The following is an 18,670-nucleotide window of genomic DNA, read 5'->3' on the forward strand; positions in this document are numbered from 1 at the left end:
AGTCCATTTCCGACACCTCTCTCCCCTTTCTAGATCTTTCTGTCTCTGTCTCTGGAGACAGCTTATCCACTGATGTCTACTATAAGCCTACTGACTCTCACAGCTATCTGGACTATTCCTCTTCTCACCCTGTCTTATGCAAAAACGCCATCCCCTTCTCACACTTCCAACGTCTCCACCGCATCTGCTCTCAGGATGAGGCTTTTCATTCTAGGACGAGGGAGATGTCTTCCTTTTTTAAAGAAAGGGGCTTCCTTCCTCCACTGTCAACTCTGCTCTTAAACGCATCTCCCCCATTTCACGTACATCTGCTCTCACTCCATCCTCCCGCCACCCCACTAGGAATAGGGTTCCCCTGGTCCTCACCTACCACCCCACCAGCCTCCGGGTCCAACATATTATTCTCCGTAACTTCCACCACCTCCAACGGGATCCCACCACTAAGCACATCTTTCCCTCCCCCGCCCCGCATTCCGCAGGGATCGCTCCCTACACAACTCCCTTGTCCATTCGTCCCCCCCATCCCTCCCCACTGATCTCCCTCCTGGCACTTATCCGTGTAAGCGGAACAAGTGCTACACATGCCCTTACACTTCCTCCCTTACCACCATTCAGGGCCCCAAACAGTCCTTCCAGGTGAGGCAACACTTCACCTGTGAGTCGGCTGGGGTGATATACTGCGTCCGGTGCTCCCGATGTGGCCTTTTATATATTGGCGAGACCCGACGCAGACTGGGAGACCACTTTGCTGAACACCTACGCTCTGCCCGCCAGAGAAAGCAGGATCTCCCAGTGACCACACATTTTAATTCCACATCCCATTCCCATTCTGACATGTCTATCCACGGCCCCCTCTACTGTAAAGATGAAGCCACACTCAGGTTGGAGGAACAACACCTTCTATTCCGTCTGGGTAGTCTCCAACCTGATGGCATGAACATCGACTTCTCTAACTTCCGCTAATGCCCCACCTCCCCCTCGTACCCTATCTGTTACTTATTTTTATACACACATTCTTTCTCTCACTCTCCTTTTTCTCCCTCTGTCCCTCTGAATATACCCCTTGCCCATCCTCTAGGTTCCTCCCCCCTGTCTTTCTTCCCGGACCTCCTGTCCCATGATCCTCTCATATCCTTTTTGCCTATCACCTGTCCAGCTCTTGGCTCCATCCCTCCCCCTCCTGTCTTCTCCTATCATTTTGGATCTCCCCCTCCCCCTCCAACTTTCAAATCCCTTACTCACTCTTCCTTCAGTTAGTCCTGACGAAGGGTCTCGGCCTGAAACGTTGACTGCACCTCTTCCTAGAGATGCTGCCTGGCCTGCTGTGTTCACCAGCAACTTTTATGTGTGTTGCTTGAATTTCCAGCATCTGCAGAATTCCTGTTGTCTGCTCCTATGTCATTTGGATTCACTTAATTTGAAGCTAATAAGTATGAGAAAATACAGATGGGCTGGGGCATTGGAGAATTGTATAGAGCATAAATAAAAGTTTAAAGCATTTTGACTAACTCTATCATTTCAGAGCTGTAGGGTACTCTGTATTTCTAAGCTTGTCTTTTCCACCTCCATTTTCCCACTGAGAATTCCTAATGTCCAACGTGTGACATGTTCCGGCTTCTCCCATGGATACTGGCTTGTTGTCCCAAGGAAATTTGTACCTGCTGTTTGGATGTGGAAGCAAATGAATTCTATTAACTGAGTGTCATTAAGTATTTTCACTTTATTAGTTTGGTCTTTGTACATTGCTAACTGATCCATCCACCATGCTGGCTTCAATTTCCCATCCTATCCACTCACAAAGATAGGCTCCATACCACAGGGCCTGTTTTCCTGATTCCCTTTAAACTACAGCTTGCCTAAGTAGAGAAAGCTGGGAGATAATATGTACCAAATAATTTTAACCTTGTCATTACGAGTAATAAATAACTTATTATCAATAAAGTACTGAGTCATCTTAAAAAGTTTCACATGGCTTGCTCATGATGTTTATGCATCCTTAAGATTTGAAGTAACATGTTTTGAACATCTTCGTCCATTCGACCCTGCAAGAAGAGAGAACAACCAATCAGGTCACTAAATTCGGACACATTTCCTTTTGATTGCAGTTACATAATACACTGTAAAAGAGCATAGTAATTAATGATGGAATCTGTCATTCTCCCCCTGACTTATCCCCTTCCTCTTGCATGCAGAGCTTCAAACCAAACTCTGCAGATGTTATTGCTTCCACTTGTACTAACTTGAATGTATTGTTGAAATGAAACGATCTGCAAGGATGGCATGCAAAACAATGTTTTTCACTGTACCTTGGTATATCTGATAATAATAAAACAATTTACAAATTTTAATGATTTCAAGCACAATTATGAAATAGGTTTTGCCTCATTCCCAGCAATTTTAAGCATTAGAAGGTGGAGCTTAGGAGGGATAATGGCGCCTAACAACTTGCATCTTCAGAAACAGCTCTTTAATATCTTTATTTTTCCCTTTCAGGGCTCTTTTGAAGACCCCGACCTGGAGTTACACGTTGACTTCAGTTCTTTGCGGGAATGGGACCTGTTCTCGGGGTTCCACGACTGGCCACTATTCAACATGCTAATGGTTTGGCCTGGGAGTCTCGATTGTGTTTGGAAGCCTAAGATCTCGGGGCTCTGGAGACAGACAGATCGAGGGTCGGTGTCATAGCAGGAGACTCATGTGTCGTCGGGGAGGCCAGAAAAACTTCTGTTGTGGGCCTGAAGACCCAAGGTCTTTGCGATCTTCAGACACAGAGCTCGAAAGAAACAACAAAACGGACTTTTAACATCGCAAACCAGCGGGTTGTTGTTATATCTCCTGCTCACTGTGAGAATGGAGGACACCTCCCTCTCTCTTGCCAGGGAGAGAGAGAACCTGTGGTTTGTTGAATTTCAGATGAAATGCGAAGCCTTTGGGGTAACTTTGGTCTGTGTCTTTGCTATCGCTTAGCACGTGCTTGGGCTCGGTGACGGTACCGATGCCCTTTTTTTGCTGGCGGGGTTGAGAGAGGATCATTGCTTGCTGCTGCATACACATGGGAGGGGGGAGCTGGGGGGGGGACTTTGGGGTTCTCATGTTTAACTGTCGTTCATTCTTTGGGGCACTTCTCTGTTTTCATGGATGTTTGCAATATACATCCTGTTTTCCACAAAATGGAGAGGTTAGAAAATGTTATTGGTAAACTTTTGATAGTTATCATCATCTCCCTTGCAGGGGCCCACCATCTGCCCAATCAGAGTCAAAGCCAATGAAGATGGAGTAAACAATGAATACATGACAATTAGAAACGGAGACCACCTGCCTTCAGTGCAGACTAGATCCCTTAAATAGTTAAGTCCAAAAGAACCATTCTCTCCAAATTACAAAAACTGTAATTCTAATACACAATCATCTAAATCAATGTTAAAGTACGATTTCAGCACTGAGCTCCTTACCTGAACCGCATAAAGGAGATGTGATCGGTAAATGGTCACAATGTCTCTGTGGTCACTCTCGGCTTGCTGTCAAGAAAAACAGACCTAATTTTATTGGCTCAGACAATGGCATTCTGTGACAAAGAGATTGAGAGTATTCTAAAGTGACAAAATCTACTGCTAGTCGTTGTGCCTGGCCAAAAGACAAAGAATTGTGAATGGCTTCAAACATCTTGGAAAGGAGATTACTTCACCCACACAAAGCAACTGAAGCAGCTGTTGATTTGGTTAAATGGAACACATTCAGAATCATTCCACAAAACAACCTTTTAGAGTAGAGATGAGGAACTATTCAAAACATAATGAATTTAAGATATTTGAGGGAAGTAGGTAACATAAAACTTCCATCATGGGGGTTTTACCTACATTTCTATTTGGTTGCACTGGAGGTTCATTGATAAAGATTGATTACTACTAATGGTCAATAAATATCAGAACCAGATCCTTTACCAGTGAATGAAGGATCTTGGCCCTAAAACATTGACTTTTTATTCCTTTTTATAGATGCTGCCTATCCTGCTGAGTTCTTCCAGCATTTTGTGTGTGTTACCCTTTATCAGTGATATCAGGAAATGGTAGAAAATTCAGAATCCTTTCTCATAAAAAAAGTGAGAGTTTGAGATCAAATTAAACTTTCAAATCAAACTTGGAAACAAATTTATTATCAATGGTTATAAATGTCACCATATACAACCCTAAGATTCATTTTCTTATGTATATATTCAATGAATCCATACTAGAATAATAGCCATAACAGAATCAATGAGAGACTACACCCACTTGGCCGTTCAACTGGTTTGCAAAAGACAACAAACTGCAAATACAAAAAGAAAGAAATAAGAGATAAATAAATAAGCAATAAGTATTGAGAACGTAAGATAGTAAGTCCATAAGTTGTAGGAACATTCCAATGATGAGACTAGTGAAGTTGAGTGAGGGTATCACCTTTGGTTCAAGAGCCTGATGGCTGAGGGGTAATATTTGTTCCTGAATCCAGTGGTATGAGTCCTGAGACTCCTGTACCTTCTTCCTGATGGCGGCAGCAGCAAGAAGAGAGCATGTCTTGGGTGGTGAGAGTCTCTGATGATGGATGCTGCTTTCCTGCAGTAACGTTTCGTGCAGATGTGATCAATGGTGGGGAGGGCTTTATCTGTGATGGACTGGGGTGTATTCATTACTTTTTGTAGGATTTTCTCTTCAAGGGCATTGGTGTTCCCATACCAGGCTGTGATGCAGCCAGTCAATATACTCTCCACTACACACCTATAGAAGATTGTCAAAGTTTTAGACATCATGCCAAATCTTTGTAAACAAGTAAGTAGAGGTGCTGTCATACCTTCTTCATAATTGCACTTAAGTGCAGGGCCTAGGACAGGTCCTCCAAAGTAATAGCACTGAGGAATTTAAAGCTGCTGACTCTCTCCACTTATGTAGTCAACAGTCAGCTCCTTGGTCTTGCTGACGTGGAGTAAGAGGTTGTTGTTACAGCATTTTCCCTCCTATATTCTGAGAATGTTTAACTTTGCGTCTTGAGGAAATCAAAAGATTTAAACCCTAATGATTGAATTTCACCTGCAGATCAGATACTAAATAACTTAATTAATACTCTACATGAGAAAATCTGCAGATGCTAGAAATTCAGGCAACACACACAAAAGGCTGGTGGAACGCAGCAGGCCAGGCAGCATCTATAGGAAGAAGTACAGTCGACCTTTTGGGCCGAGACCCTTTATCAGGACTTACTGAAAGAAGAGATAGTAAGAGATTTGAAAGTGAGAGGGGGAGGGGAAGATCCAAAATGATAGGAGAAGACAGGAGGGGGAGGGAAGAAGCTAAGAGCTTGAAAGTTGATTGGCAAAAGGGATACAAGGCTGGAGAAGGGAGAGGATCATGGGACAGGAGGCCTAGGGAGAAAGAAAGGGGGAGGGGAGCGCCAGAGGAAGATGGAGAGCAGGCAAGGAGTGATTGTGAGAGGGACAGAGAGAGAAGAAAAAGGGGGGAAATAAAAATAAATAAGGGATAGGGTAAGAAGGGGAGGAGGGGCATTAACGGAAGTTAATTCCATCAGGTTGAAGGCTACCCAGACGGAATATAAGGTGTTGTTCCTCCAACCTGAGTGTGGTTTCATCTTGACAGTCGAGGAGGCCATGGATTGACATATCAGAATGGGAATGGGATGTGGAATTAAAATGTGTGGCCACTGGGAGATCCCGCTTTCTCTGGCGGACAGAGCGTAGGTGTTCAGCAAAGTGGTCTCCCAGTCTGCGTCGGGTCTCGCCAATATATAGAAGGCCACATCGGGAGCACCGGACGCAGTATATCACCCCAGCCGACTCACAGGTGAAGTGTCGCCTCACCTGGAAGGACTGTCTGGGGCCCTGAATGGTGATGAGGTAGGAAGTGTAAGGGACAAATGGACAAGGGAGTTGCGTAGGGAGCAATCCCTGCGGAAAGCAGAAAGGGTGGGAGGGAAAGATGCGCTTGGTGGTGGGATCCTGTTGGAGGTGGCGGAAGTTACGGAGAATTATATGTTGGACCCGGAGGCTGGTGGGGTGGTAGGTGAGGACAAGGGGAACCTTATTCCTAGTGGGGTGGTGGGAGGATGGAGTGAGAGCAGATGTGTGTGAAATGGGAGAGATGCGTTTGAGAGCAGAGTTGATGGTGGAGGAAGGGAAGCCCCTTTCTTTAAAAAAGGAGGTCATCTCCTTCGTCCTGGAATGAAAAGCCTCATCCTGAGAGCAGATGCAGTGGAGACAAAGGAATTGTGAGAAGAGGATGGCATTTTTACAAGAGACAGGGTGAGAAGAGGAATAGTCCAGGTAGCTGTGAGAGTCCGTAGGCTTGTAGTAGACATCAGTAGATAAGCTGTCTCCAGAGATAGAGACAGAAAGATCTAGAAAGGGGAGGGAGGTGTCGGAAATAGACCAGATAAACTTGAGGGCAGGGTGAAAGTTGGAGGCAAAGTTAATGAAGTCAACAATCTCAGCATGCCATAGTCATAGTCATAGTCATAGTCATAGTCATACTTTATTGATCCCGGGGGAAATTGGTTTTCATTACAGTTGCACCATAAGTAATTAAATAGTAATAAAGCCATAAATAATTAAATAGTAATATGTAAAATATGCCAGGAAATAAGTCCAGGACCAGCCTATTGGCTCAGGGTGTCTGACCGTCCAAGGGAGGAGTTATAAAGTTTGATGGCCACAGGCAGGAATGACTTCCTATGACGCTCTGTGTTGCATCTCGGTGGAATGCGTCTCTGGCTGAATGTACTCCTGTGCCCAACCAGTACATTATGTAGTGGATGGGAGACATTGTCCAAGATGGCATGCAACTTAGACAGCATCCTCTTTTCAGACACCACCGTCGGAGAGTCCAGTCCCATCCCCACGTGCATGCAGGAAGCTGCGCCAATGCAGTCATCGATGTAGTGAAGGAAAAGTGGGGGAGGGATACAAGTATAGGCTTGGAACATGGCTTGTTCCACAAAGCCAACAAAAAAGCAGGCATAGCTGGGACCCATACGGGTGCCCATGGCTACACCTTTAGTTTGGAGGAAGTGGGAGGAGCCAAAGGAGAAATTATTAAGAGTAAGGACCAATTCCGCTAGACGGAGGAGAGTGGTGGTAGAGGGGAACTGGTTAGATCTGGAATCCAAAAAGAAGTGGAGATCTTTGAGCATTGATTTCTCTAACTTCCGTTAATGCCTCTCCTCCCCTTCTTACCCCATCCTTTATATATTTTTTTTTCCCCCTTTTTTTCCTTCTCTCTCTGTCCCTCTCACAATCACTCCTTGCCAGCTCTCCATCTTCCTCTGGGCTCCCCTCCCCCTTTCTTTCTCCCTAGGTCTCCCGTCCCATGATCCTCTCCCTTCTCCAGCCTTGTATCCCTTTTGCCAAACAACTTTCCAGCTCTTAGCTTCTTCCCTCCCCCTCCTGTCTTCTCCTATCATTTTAGATCTCCCCCTCCCCCTCCCACTTTCAAATCTCCTACTATCTCTTCTTTCAGTTAGTCCTGATGAAGGGTCTCAGCCCAAAACGTCAACTGTACCTCTTCCTAGAGATGCTGCCTGGCCTGCTGTGTTCACCAGCACTTTGTGTGTATTAATTAATACTCTGTTCTTTCTTAATTCAATTTGTGACTACCAATGATAAGCTTTGTATTTCCTATACCAATGTTACCTCTATCCTGCTCCAAGAATGACTGAAGGAAATACTTACTGCCAGCTGCTGCTGCAGCAATTTGATCTGCCTCTGTAAGGACTCTGTGTGCTGCTGGTTGTGTTGAGAGACTGGTTTAGGAGGGCGTGTAGCAGCACCAGTCCGGACCGACAAACTGCTCAAAGCCTCTTTCAGTTTGGAAACCTCTTTTGAGAGTTCAGTTATCTACAAAAATATGAAAATAAACCCAGCAGTAGTAAACATTCTGTGGACACCATAACATGATGCTAAGATAGAAGTCAGGTCTATTTAAGGTAACTAAGATTAATTTATACCAGACCTTCATCTAACTATATATTCACACAAGCTTTTGGGAATGGGGTTAAAACCAAAGTGCTATATGGGCATTTTGGAAATTCAAATTCCTAATGACGGAAGGTGACACACTAATCATTATAACAAAAATTAGATTTAGAAATTGAAGATATGGATTCTAAAGAGTCAACTACTGCATGAAATGGCAAAATGCTATTAGCTGAACGTTCATAAATCGAAGAACATTCATAAGTTAAGTGATGCTGAATTCACAAAGGATTAGAAGACCCATCTTCTTTGAAAATGATAGAGACAAAATCAGGGAATCATATGTGCCTGTCCGCAAAATGTGGCACGTCTTCAGATTAACAAGTTCGGTTTCCAAACAACATTTGTTGTTTACCAGGGGTAATATCATTGTGGTTAATCTGGTACCCTGACCCCTGGACCATTTATTTATGGACATGTTCAAATACCACCACTGCAACTGCAAAATTTAAATTCAAATTAATAATTAAATTTGTAATAGAAATCCAACCCAACAATGATGATCATGAAACTACCAGATTGTTCACTAATGTCCTTCAGAGATGGAAATTAGCCATGCTTACACCATCTGCACACTATGTCAGGTCTACTGTCATATTGGCATCTATAAATCTGGATTACTGATGAGAAAGCAAGTGTTGAAATTTGAATTTGAGCTGCTAATAAATTGATAACTTTAAGCTAAAGAGGATGCCGAACTGATTCACCAGGATGTTGCCAGTGTTGGAAAAACCTGAGATGTGGGCAAGGCTGGAGTTTGCTTTCTTTGTTGGGATAAGAGAGACTTAATGAAGGTGTGTAAAATTATGAGAAGCTTAGAGAGTGAAAGCAGGAAAAACAGTATTAAATGTAATTGATAGAAAGATTGCAGAGAAATTCACCCAACAATAAAGCTGGGGAAGTCACTGACTAATTGGCGGTGGATCCAGAAATCCTTATTATGCTTCGAAGTACCCAATGACCACTAAAAGCAATGCAACTTTAATGGTAACAGATTATTAGCTGGGGTGTGGGCACAGCTAAAAAGCTCTTTTATTGATGGACATGATGGGCTCTTTCTGATCTTGTGCTGTGCAAAAGTCTATTCCACAGTATCGTTAAAAATAAACTGGAATAGCCTTTATCTTTTCATACTTCTTATTTTTACAATATGGCATTATGGAAATATAACTCTCTACGGAGGGACCCAAGACCGGTTGCAAAAGGAGGAGGGTTGGGCATGGCACTAGCAACTTCACCCTGCAAAAACCCAGAGCTGCAGAAATGCCAACAGAAACTCCAAAGACCTCATCTCTGGGAGAGGCAGGATACACCAAGAAGATAGGCTATACCTGGGGACAAATTAAAAGACTGGCCCAGGACAGAGGACTCCTGCGAGATGTTGCTGGTGGCCTATGCCCCAGAAGGGGTGATGAGCTTAAAAGAACTATGGAAATATGGTAATATAATTTCAGAATTGCATTGCAAACACAGAAACAGATGGAGACATGAAAAAATATTGAATCCACAACATTGAAGACTCAGAGGTTAGCAAATTCTTTCAATACCTTCTTATCCTTTTCCTTAACAACTGCAGTGGAGTCCTCAATAAGCTTATGCAGTTCAATGATCTTCTTTGACTCAGATTTTAAGTCATCGAGCTGTTTCTTCACCTCAGCCACCTCTTCCTCAGCAGCATGCTTCTCACTCTTCATGAAGAGTGCCTGTCTCTGTACCTGGAACACCTCTGTGCAGGTCTTCTCATGCTTTTTGGTCAGATCATTTAACTTAATTATCAAAGAATTTATCTCGGCCTTCAGAGAGGAAGTAATCTTCTCATGTTCTTCCTTTGGAATGGTTTGTTCTTTAGTTACCTGCAGTTCTTCTTGGTGTTGGGACATTTCCTTTTCCTTCAAAGTCAGTTGATCTTTCAGACTGTTTATCATCTCATTTGCATCCCATAAAGATTTCTCAAGTGATTCCTTTGTCTTGTCGTGTTCATTCTTAGGTACAGAATTCTTCCTTTGGTCATCTATCTCATTTTGCAGCCTTGTGATTTCTTGCTGGATTTCACTGTGTTTTACTTCTAAATCTGAGTACTGCTCATTAGCTTCTCTGAGGGAACTACTTAACCTCCCTGTAACGTCTTTGTGCTCCTCTTTTGGAATATGTGTAGAATGAACTGATCTGAGTTCTTCAGCTTTCTTTTGGCATTCTATTTGAAGTTCTCTGCACTTTTCCTGCAATTCTTCATGGGCTTTCATTAGCTCTTCAATCTGCTCTTTGACTTCTCTGGATGATTTAGCACTATTTTCAATGGTCTCCCCAAATAGGTTTGTTCTCAGTTCCTTGAGTTCATCTTCTGCTTTGTTATATTTTTCTGTCAATGAGGAGTTTTCTTTAGAAATTTCTTCAAGAGATGTACTTAGTGAAATCTTCATTTCTTCATACTCTTTCAAAGGAACACTATCAGTCAAAGTCTTCTCCATTTGACACAATTTTTCTTCCAATTCTTTCACCTTCTTTTCTTCCTGTCCTATGGCTTCAAGAGCTTGGAGAAGCTTCATTTTAACATTCTCTAACTCATGATCAGTCATCGATTTTGCTCCCTCAATGTTTACTGCAGCTTCATTTTGTACCATAGAAAGGATTCCTAATTGCATCCGCTCTTCAAGTTGATGAATCTCTGCCATTGCTACTTCATATTTCTCCTGAGTTTCCTTCAATTTATTTCTGAGATCTTGTGCATCTTGGCCTCCAAGCTCTACCATGACTTTCAATTCTGAGTTCACATCTTTGGGTGGACATTCTGCCTTCAAGTCTATTTTGGCCTTGAGCTCGTCAAGAATTACTTGCAGCCTTTGAACTTCTTGCTTGTGCTCCATTTTCAATTGCTCATACAGTTCCACTGGGACTAAGTTTCCAGAGGTTGCTGAATTAACTCCCTCCAAAATCTTAGCTTGAGACTCTTCATACTGTTCCTTCAACTTTGCAAACTCTTCTTGTAACGAATCATAGAGAAGAACTGGAATAAAATCGAGACTTTCTGAAGAATCGTGTTCATTTGTTTCTTTCTGGAAATATTCCAACTCCTGAAAAATAGGTTACAAAATTGTATGTCTTAAATAATGGCTGGAACAAGATAGGTAGATTAATGACAAAACAAAATCCTTCTTACATGGCTCTACACATAAAAGTTACTAGTGAACGCAGCAGGCCAGGCAGCATCTCTAGGAAGAGTTACAGTCGACGTTTCAGGCTGAGACCCTTTATCAGGACTAACTGAAAGAAGAGATAGTAAGAGATTTGAATGTGGGAGGTGGAGGGGGAGATTCGAAATGATAGGAGAAGACAGGAGGGGGAGGGATGAAGCAAAGAGCTGGATAGGTGATTGGCAAAAGGGATATGAGAGGATCATGGGACAGAAGGCCTAGGGAGAAAGAAGCGGGGGGGAGCCCAGAGGATGGGCAAGGGGTATAGTGAGAGGGACAGAGGGAGAAAAAGGAGAGAGAGAGAGAAAGAATGTGTGTATATGTGTTTTGCCTGGCCTGCTGCGTTCACCAGAGTTTATAAAGGTATAGTCTGGCAGCAAATAAAATCAAGTGTGGGATCATTGGTAGCAAATCAAAATTACAGGATCTTTATCTGAACGCACAAAGCATTCATTAACAATAGTGATGGCACAAATAGAGGTAAATGATATCATCTAATAGCCACTACTGAAAGTGGTTGCAATGTGACCATTGCTAAGAACTGAATATATCAAGGTTCTTGATCCTTCAGAAAGACTAGCAGAACAGTCAGATGATGAGGGGCTATCTCTAACAACAAAAGATAGTTCTGAGAAAGGATTTTAACTCAGATCCTTCCTGATAAAGTTTCGCAGCCCAAGACATTGATTGTTTATTCATTTCCATAGATGCTGCCTGATTGCTGAGTTCCTCCAGCACTTTGTATGTGTTGTTCTTAACTCAGAAACTCAGTTTGGTTGGAGATAAGGAAATATACTGGATAGAAATCATTGGTGACAGTAGTCTACAGAATCCAGTTAATAGCAATGTTCCTAGACAGTCCATCAGTTGAAAGGCAACACAAGACTTATGGAGATATTTGATTATGCTACGCAGTAATCTGGGCTAACTGGCATAGGCTTTTAAGTCAATTCCTAAATAATGCACCTTGGAATTAAAAAGCAATTCAAGAAAGTCAGCATGCAGGAACAGCAAATAATTAGGACAAGAAATGTTAAATTAGTCTTTATTACAAATGGGTCTAGAATATAAGAATATGGACGTTTTAATGCAGTTTTACAGACCTTTGTTAAGGCACAACTGAAGAACTGTGCTCAGTTGGGTTCTTATTTAAAGAAGAATTTACTTGCATTAGAAGCAATGCAATAGAGGTTCCCTGGGTTGATTTTTGGTTTGTGGAAGTGGTCTGATTTTGGGAATGCAAGTGTTCCATTTTAACAAACTCAGCACGGCTTTATGGGAGCAGGTCTGTTTTACAAGCCTGATTGAATTCTTTGAAGAAGTGACAATACAAATTGATGAAGGTAGAGAGTGGGTGGATGAATTTTAGTAAGGCGATCGACAAGGTTCCCCATGGTAAGTACATCCTTAAAGACAGGAGGTGTGGGATCCAGGAAACTTGGTTGCATGGATTCAGAATTGGGTAGATAGAGCGAATTCTGTCTGGAGGTCAGTGACCAGAGGTGTTCTACAGGGACCTGTTATGGGATCCCTGCTCTTTGCGAACTTTATAAATGACCTGGATGAAGAAGTGGAAAGGTGGGTTAGTAAGTTTGCAGATGACACAAAGATTGGTGGAGTTATGGACTGTGTGGAAGGTTATCATAGGTTACAACAGGACATTGATAGGATGCAGAGTTGGGCTGAGAAGTAACAGACAGACTTCAATCCAGAAACATGAGGAAGCCTGCAGATGCTGGAAATCCAAACCAACCCACACAAAATTCTGGAGGAACACAGTAAGTTCAGCAGCATCTATAGAACTGAATATATAGTTGACGTTTCAGGCCAAGACCCTTCTTCAGATTTCAATCCAGCAACGTGTAAAGTGATACACTTTGGAAAGTCAAACTTGAAGGCAGAGTATAAGGTCAATGGCAAGACTTAGCAACGTGGAGGAGCTGTCCATGGTCCACATCCATAGATCCTTCCAAGTTGCCACACGAATTGATTGGATGATTAAGACCACCTTCCGGGGCTTAGTAAGTATGCTGGCCTTCATTAGTCAGCTGACTGTGTTCAAGAATCACAATGCCGCAGTTCCACAATCTCTGATTACACCACACTTGCAGTACTATGCTCACTTCTGTGTGTCTCATTCGAGGAAGCTTTGGAGAGTGTGCAGAGGAGATGCTTCCTGCATGAGAGAACATGTCTTACCAGGAACGGTTGAGTGAGCTAGGACTTTTCTCTTTGGAGCGAAGGACAGTGAGAGGTGACTTGAGAGGTGCATAAGATGATAAGAGGCATAGATAGGGTGGACCGCAGGGCAGAAATGGCTACTTTGTGACAGCATAATTTTAAAGTGATTGAAAGAAAGTAGAAGGGGGATGTCAGATGTTTACAACAGACAGAAGTGGTTGAGTGGAACACAGTGCCAGGAGGGGTGGTAGGGGCAGATATGTTCGGAACAATTAAGGGACACTCTAGACAGGCACAGGGATGAAAGAAAAATGGAGGGCTATGTGGGAGACAAGGATTAGATTAATTTTGGAGGAGATTATAAGGTCAGCACTATAGCATGTCCAATGGTCCTGTACTATTCTATGTTTTCCTACAGCTTATAAAAATAAGATGACTTTTTTAAAAGTATAAACTTCTGATGGGGCTTAACAAATTTGCTGTTGGGAGGAAAGATCCCTTAGTGGGGGATCTAGTACAAGTAGAAATCCTTAGGATACAATAATGACCATTTAAGACTAAAGAGAATTTTGGGGGGGGAATTTTCTAATCAAGAGAACTACACTTGGTGAGTAATTAAATTTATTCAAGGTTCCCACTGATCAGCAATATACTTATATATTCATGATATTCAATGAAGCTCATTTTGAAGTGTGCCATAATCATAAAAGCATATTCCTTAACTCCTCCCACCACCATTATTGGAAGGTCAAATAACAAGATCAACTTCGGAGCGTTTGTTACCTGGAGTCTTCCTAGTAGCTCTTGATTTTCAATTGTAAGACTCTGTATTTGCCTCTGCAGAGTCTCAATCCATTCCTCACTGGGCTGATTAAGACTACTTTCTGAAAGTAGATTCTCAGTCCCTGAAACCATAAAATAACAGTGAACAATACAATGGAGAAGCTTGAAGGTTAATTCACATCACAGCTACAACAAAAGATTACTGATGGTCACTTTCCAAGCAACTGCACACCATAAACAGTTAACATCAGTGAGAAGCAATGCCAAATCAATTATATTCCAGTGACACCCAGTGTCATAGCAACTGTATGACACTGAATCGCAGTGATCTCCACTGTCGGGGAAACGGTCCCAGTGAAAGGCAGTGCCAGGAGAAGAGTTCACAGTTACTTGCGCCGCTAGAGAAGATGCATACCAGTAATCTCCAAAGCCAAGGGAATTGTGTTTCAATAAGTGACAGTAGTTTCCCAGTGACACCTAGTACTAGAAACTGAATCTCAGTGACAGTTGGTAACAGAGAAATATTTCCTGATACACTAGTGATTTGGAGCATGGTGCTCAGAGCCAGACAGAATACAGCATGAACTCCTTACCATCACCACTGGCCGGTGGCTTGGCTTGCGCTGCCTGAGACCAGTGAGGTAAACCCAGGATTGTTGGATGAAATACTTACAGCCTCGGCTCATCCTGACCTCCTCTGGCACAGTTAGACCAAATCTTGGAGAAAACCATGGTTCATAGATGAAGAAGATGTATGCACTGATGAATTCAAAATACTTTGTTTATTTCCAGCTTTAGAGTTTGGTATCTAAGGCTGTGTTTCACAAGAGTACAGTTTCAGCGTTGTATTTAATATATGCTCAGTGGTCACTTTATGAAGTGCATTCCATACCTAATAAAGTGACTACTGAGTGTATATTTGTGGTCTTGTGCTGCTGTAGTCATCTGGTTCAAGGCTTGATGTGTTGTGTGTTCAGAGATACTCTTCTACACATCACTGCACACCCTGCTCTTCTTGGTCATCTGAGTTACTGTCGCCTTCCTGTCAACTTGAACTAATCTGGTCATTCTCTTCTGACCTCTCTCATTAACAAGGGGTTTTGCCCATAGATGTGCTGCTCACTGGATGTTTTTTTTAAATTTTTCCACACCATTCTCCGTAAACTTTAGAGACTTGTGTATGAAAATCCCAGGAGATCAGCGGTTTCTGAGATATCCAAAACACCCCGTCAACCATCAACAATCATTCCACAGTCAAAATCACTTAGATCACATGTCTTCCCATCCTGATTTTTGGTCTGAGCAACAACTAAACCATGTCTGCATGCTTTTATGCATTGAGCACTGCCACATGATTGGCTGATTTGATATTTGCTCTAATGAGCAGGTGTACAGATGTGTCTATTATTTGCGCTGTATATTAGTTAAGTAAGTAGTGAGGTATGGTTCATGGGTTCAGTGTCCATTCAGAACTCACATGTAGAGGGGAAGAAGCTGTCCTTGAATTGTTGAGGCATCTGTACCTCCTCCTTGATGGCAGCCATGAGAAGAGGGCATGTCCTGGGTGATGGGGGTCCTTAGTGATGCATGCTGCCTTTTTGAGGCATTGCTCACTGAAGATACCCTGGATGGTAGGAGGCTAGTGCCCATTATGGAGCTGACTGAATTCACAACTTTCTGCAGATTCTTTTTATCCTGTGCAGTAGACCCCCCCCACCTTACCAGACGGTGATGTGGCCCGTTAGAGTGTCCTCCATGGAACAGCTGTAGAAATTTGCGTGTCTTTGGTGTAACAACAAATCTCCTCAAACTCATAAAGATATATAGCCCAGCTATTATCCAGCCTTCTTGGTAACTATGTCGATATGTTGAGCTCAGAGTCATTGACACCCAGAAACTTGAAATTACTCATTCTTTCCACTTCTAATCCCTCTATGAAGACTGGTGTGTGTTCCCTCGTCTTACCTTTCTGAAGTCCACAATCGATTCCTTGGTGTGACCCATGTTGAGTGCAAGGTTGTTGCTGTGACATCACTCAACTAGCTGAGATATCTTGCCCCTGTATGCCTTTTTGTCACAAACTGAAATAGTGTGTCCTCAGCAAATTTATAGATGGCATTTGACCTGTGGCTAGCCACACAGTCATGGGTGCAGAGGGAGTAGAGCAGTGGTCTAAACACACATCCTCGAGGTGCGGAAGTGTTGATTGTCAGCGAAGTGGAGATGGTATTTCCGATCTGCACAGACCGCAGTCTTCCAGTGAGGAAGCTGAGGATCCATTTGCAAAGGGAGGTACAAAGGCTCAGGTTTTGGAACTTTTCAATCAGAACTGGAGGAATGATTGTGTTAATGCTGAGCTGTAGTCAATAAACAGCAGCCTGATATAAGTATTAGTATTGTCCAGGTGATCCAAGGCCACATGAAGAGTCAATGAGATCGCATCCACTGTCAACCTATTGTGGCGATAGGCAAATTGCAGTGGGTCCAGGTCTTGCTGAGACAGGAGTTAATTCCAGCCATAAACAACCTATCAAAGTACTCCATCACTGTAGAGATGTGAATGCTACAGGCCGATGATCATTAAGGAAGCTCACCCGCTCTTCTTAGGCACTGGTATGACTGTCGCCCTTTTGAAGCAGGTGGAAACTTCTGACGAGCAACAGAAATGTCTTTGAACACACACAGAAATTGTCTCACTGGAAGAAACCCAAAACTGTGAGAACTGGAAGACAAGCCAAGTTTTTTTTGTGTTTACTATTAGTTAAAAAGATATTGGAGCTATTATGAGTTCACACCAGATCTCCAGGTTTACTGCAACAACAGGTCTATAGTGGATGCAATTTCACTGGCACTCCACTTGGTTCTGGACCATCTGGAAGACAGTAAAATATAGCAGGCTATGTTTTACTGGTTATTTTTAGACATGGGGGATTTCAATATGCAGGAAAATCAGGTTAGTGCTAGATGACAACAGAAGGAATTTGTAGAATACCTACATGCTGGCTTCTTAGAGCAATGTCTTGTTGACCCCACCAGGGAAAAGGCAATTCTGAATCAGGTATTCTGTATGAACCAGATTTGATCAGAGAGCTTAAGGAGACAGTAATCACAATATGAAAGAATTCACCCTGCAGCTTGAGAGGAAGAAGCTAAAAAAAGATATATCAGCATTATAGTGGAGTAAAGGGAACTACTGAGGCATGACAGAGGAAAAGGCCCAAGTTGATTGGAAAAGGATACTAACAGGGATGGCAGCATAACAGCAATGGCTGGAGTTTCTGGGAGTAATTAAGAAGGTGCATGATAGATTCATCCCAAAGAAGAACTACTCTAAAGGGAAGATGAGGTAACTGTGGCTAACAAAGAACGTCAAAGACAGCATAAAAACAATAGTGAGGGCATAAGATATAGCAAAAATTAGTGGGAAGTTCAGGGATTGTGAAGCTTTTAAAAACCAATGGAAGGCAAATGAAAAAAGTAAGGAGACAAAAGATTAAACATGAAGGCGAGTTAACTAGTATTATAAGAGGATAAGTATTTTGCACCATTCTTCACTGTGGAAGACACTGGCAGTATACTAAAAATTCGAGAGTGTCCGTGTGCAGAAGTGAAAGTAGTTTCTTTTACTAAGGGGAAGGTGTTTGGGAAGCTGAAAGGTCTGAAGGTAGATGATTCACCTGGATTACACCCCAGTGTTCTGAAGGAGGTTGCTGAAGACATTGTGGAGGCATTAGTAATGATCTTTCAAAAATGACTAGATTCTGGAATGGTTCCAGAGGACTGGAAAATTGCAAATGTAACTTCACTCTTTAAGAAGGGAGGGAGGCAGGCAACATACAGGAAATTATGGGCCAGTTATACTGACTTCAGTGGTTGGGAAGATGTTGGAGTCCATTATTAAGGATGAGCTTTAGGGGGTACTTAGAGGTACATAAAAAATAGACTGAAATCATCATGGTTTCCTTGAGGGGAAATCTTGCCTTACGTATCAGTTGGAATTCTTTGAGGATATATCAGGCAGGATAGACAAAAAAAGAGTCAGTGGATGCTATTTAATTGGATTCTCAGAATGCTTTTGACAAGGAGCCACACATGAGGCTGCAAAACAAGATAGGAGTTCATGGTATTACAGGAAGGGTACTGGTATGAATAGAAGATTTGCTGAGCAGGAGGCAGAGAGTGGGAATGAAGGGGGCCTTTTCCAGTTAGCTGCCAGTGAGTAGCTGTGTTCCACAGGGGTCGGTGTTGGGACCGTTTCTTTTCATGTTATATGTCAATCATTTGGACGATGGAATTGATGGCTTTGTGGCCAGATTTGTGGATGATCCAAAATGGGTGGAGGGACAGGTGGTGCTGAGGAAACAGATTGTCTGCAGAAGGACTTAGACACATTAGGAGAATGGGAAAAGAAGTGGCAGATGGAAGATAGTATAGAGAAGTGTATGGTCATGCATTTTGGTAGAAGACATAAAGGAAAAGACTATTTTATAAATGGGAG

General features: G+C 42.6%; 1 protein-coding gene across 2 annotated transcripts in view; it reads right to left on the reverse strand.

The window, feature by feature from the left end:
• Positions 1-1,734: 1,734 nt before the first annotated feature.
• ankrd24 (ankyrin repeat domain 24) overlaps positions 1,735-18,670 on the reverse strand; it is an 84,467-nt gene continuing 67,531 nt past the window's right edge. Inside the window, exons 16-20 of one of the 2 annotated variants that reach the window (XM_063032744.1) lie at positions 14,173-14,294; positions 9,565-11,088; positions 7,715-7,879; positions 3,453-3,518; positions 1,735-2,042 (exon numbers count right to left, since the gene is read on the reverse strand). In XM_063032744.1, coding sequence (XP_062888814.1) covers positions 1,965-2,042; positions 3,453-3,518; positions 7,715-7,879; positions 9,565-11,088; positions 14,173-14,294 — 1,955 coding nt within the window. In that variant the 3' untranslated portion in view covers positions 1,735-1,964. Of the gene's footprint in view, positions 2,043-3,452; positions 3,537-7,714; positions 7,880-9,564; positions 11,089-14,172; positions 14,295-18,670 lie in introns of those variants that run through there. The other variant, XM_063032745.1, reaches the window with a different exon arrangement.

Source organism: Mobula hypostoma, chromosome 24, assembly GCF_963921235.1.
Source record: "Mobula hypostoma chromosome 24, sMobHyp1.1, whole genome shotgun sequence".
In the NCBI taxonomy this organism is placed as follows: domain Eukaryota; kingdom Metazoa; phylum Chordata; class Chondrichthyes; order Myliobatiformes; family Myliobatidae; genus Mobula; species Mobula hypostoma.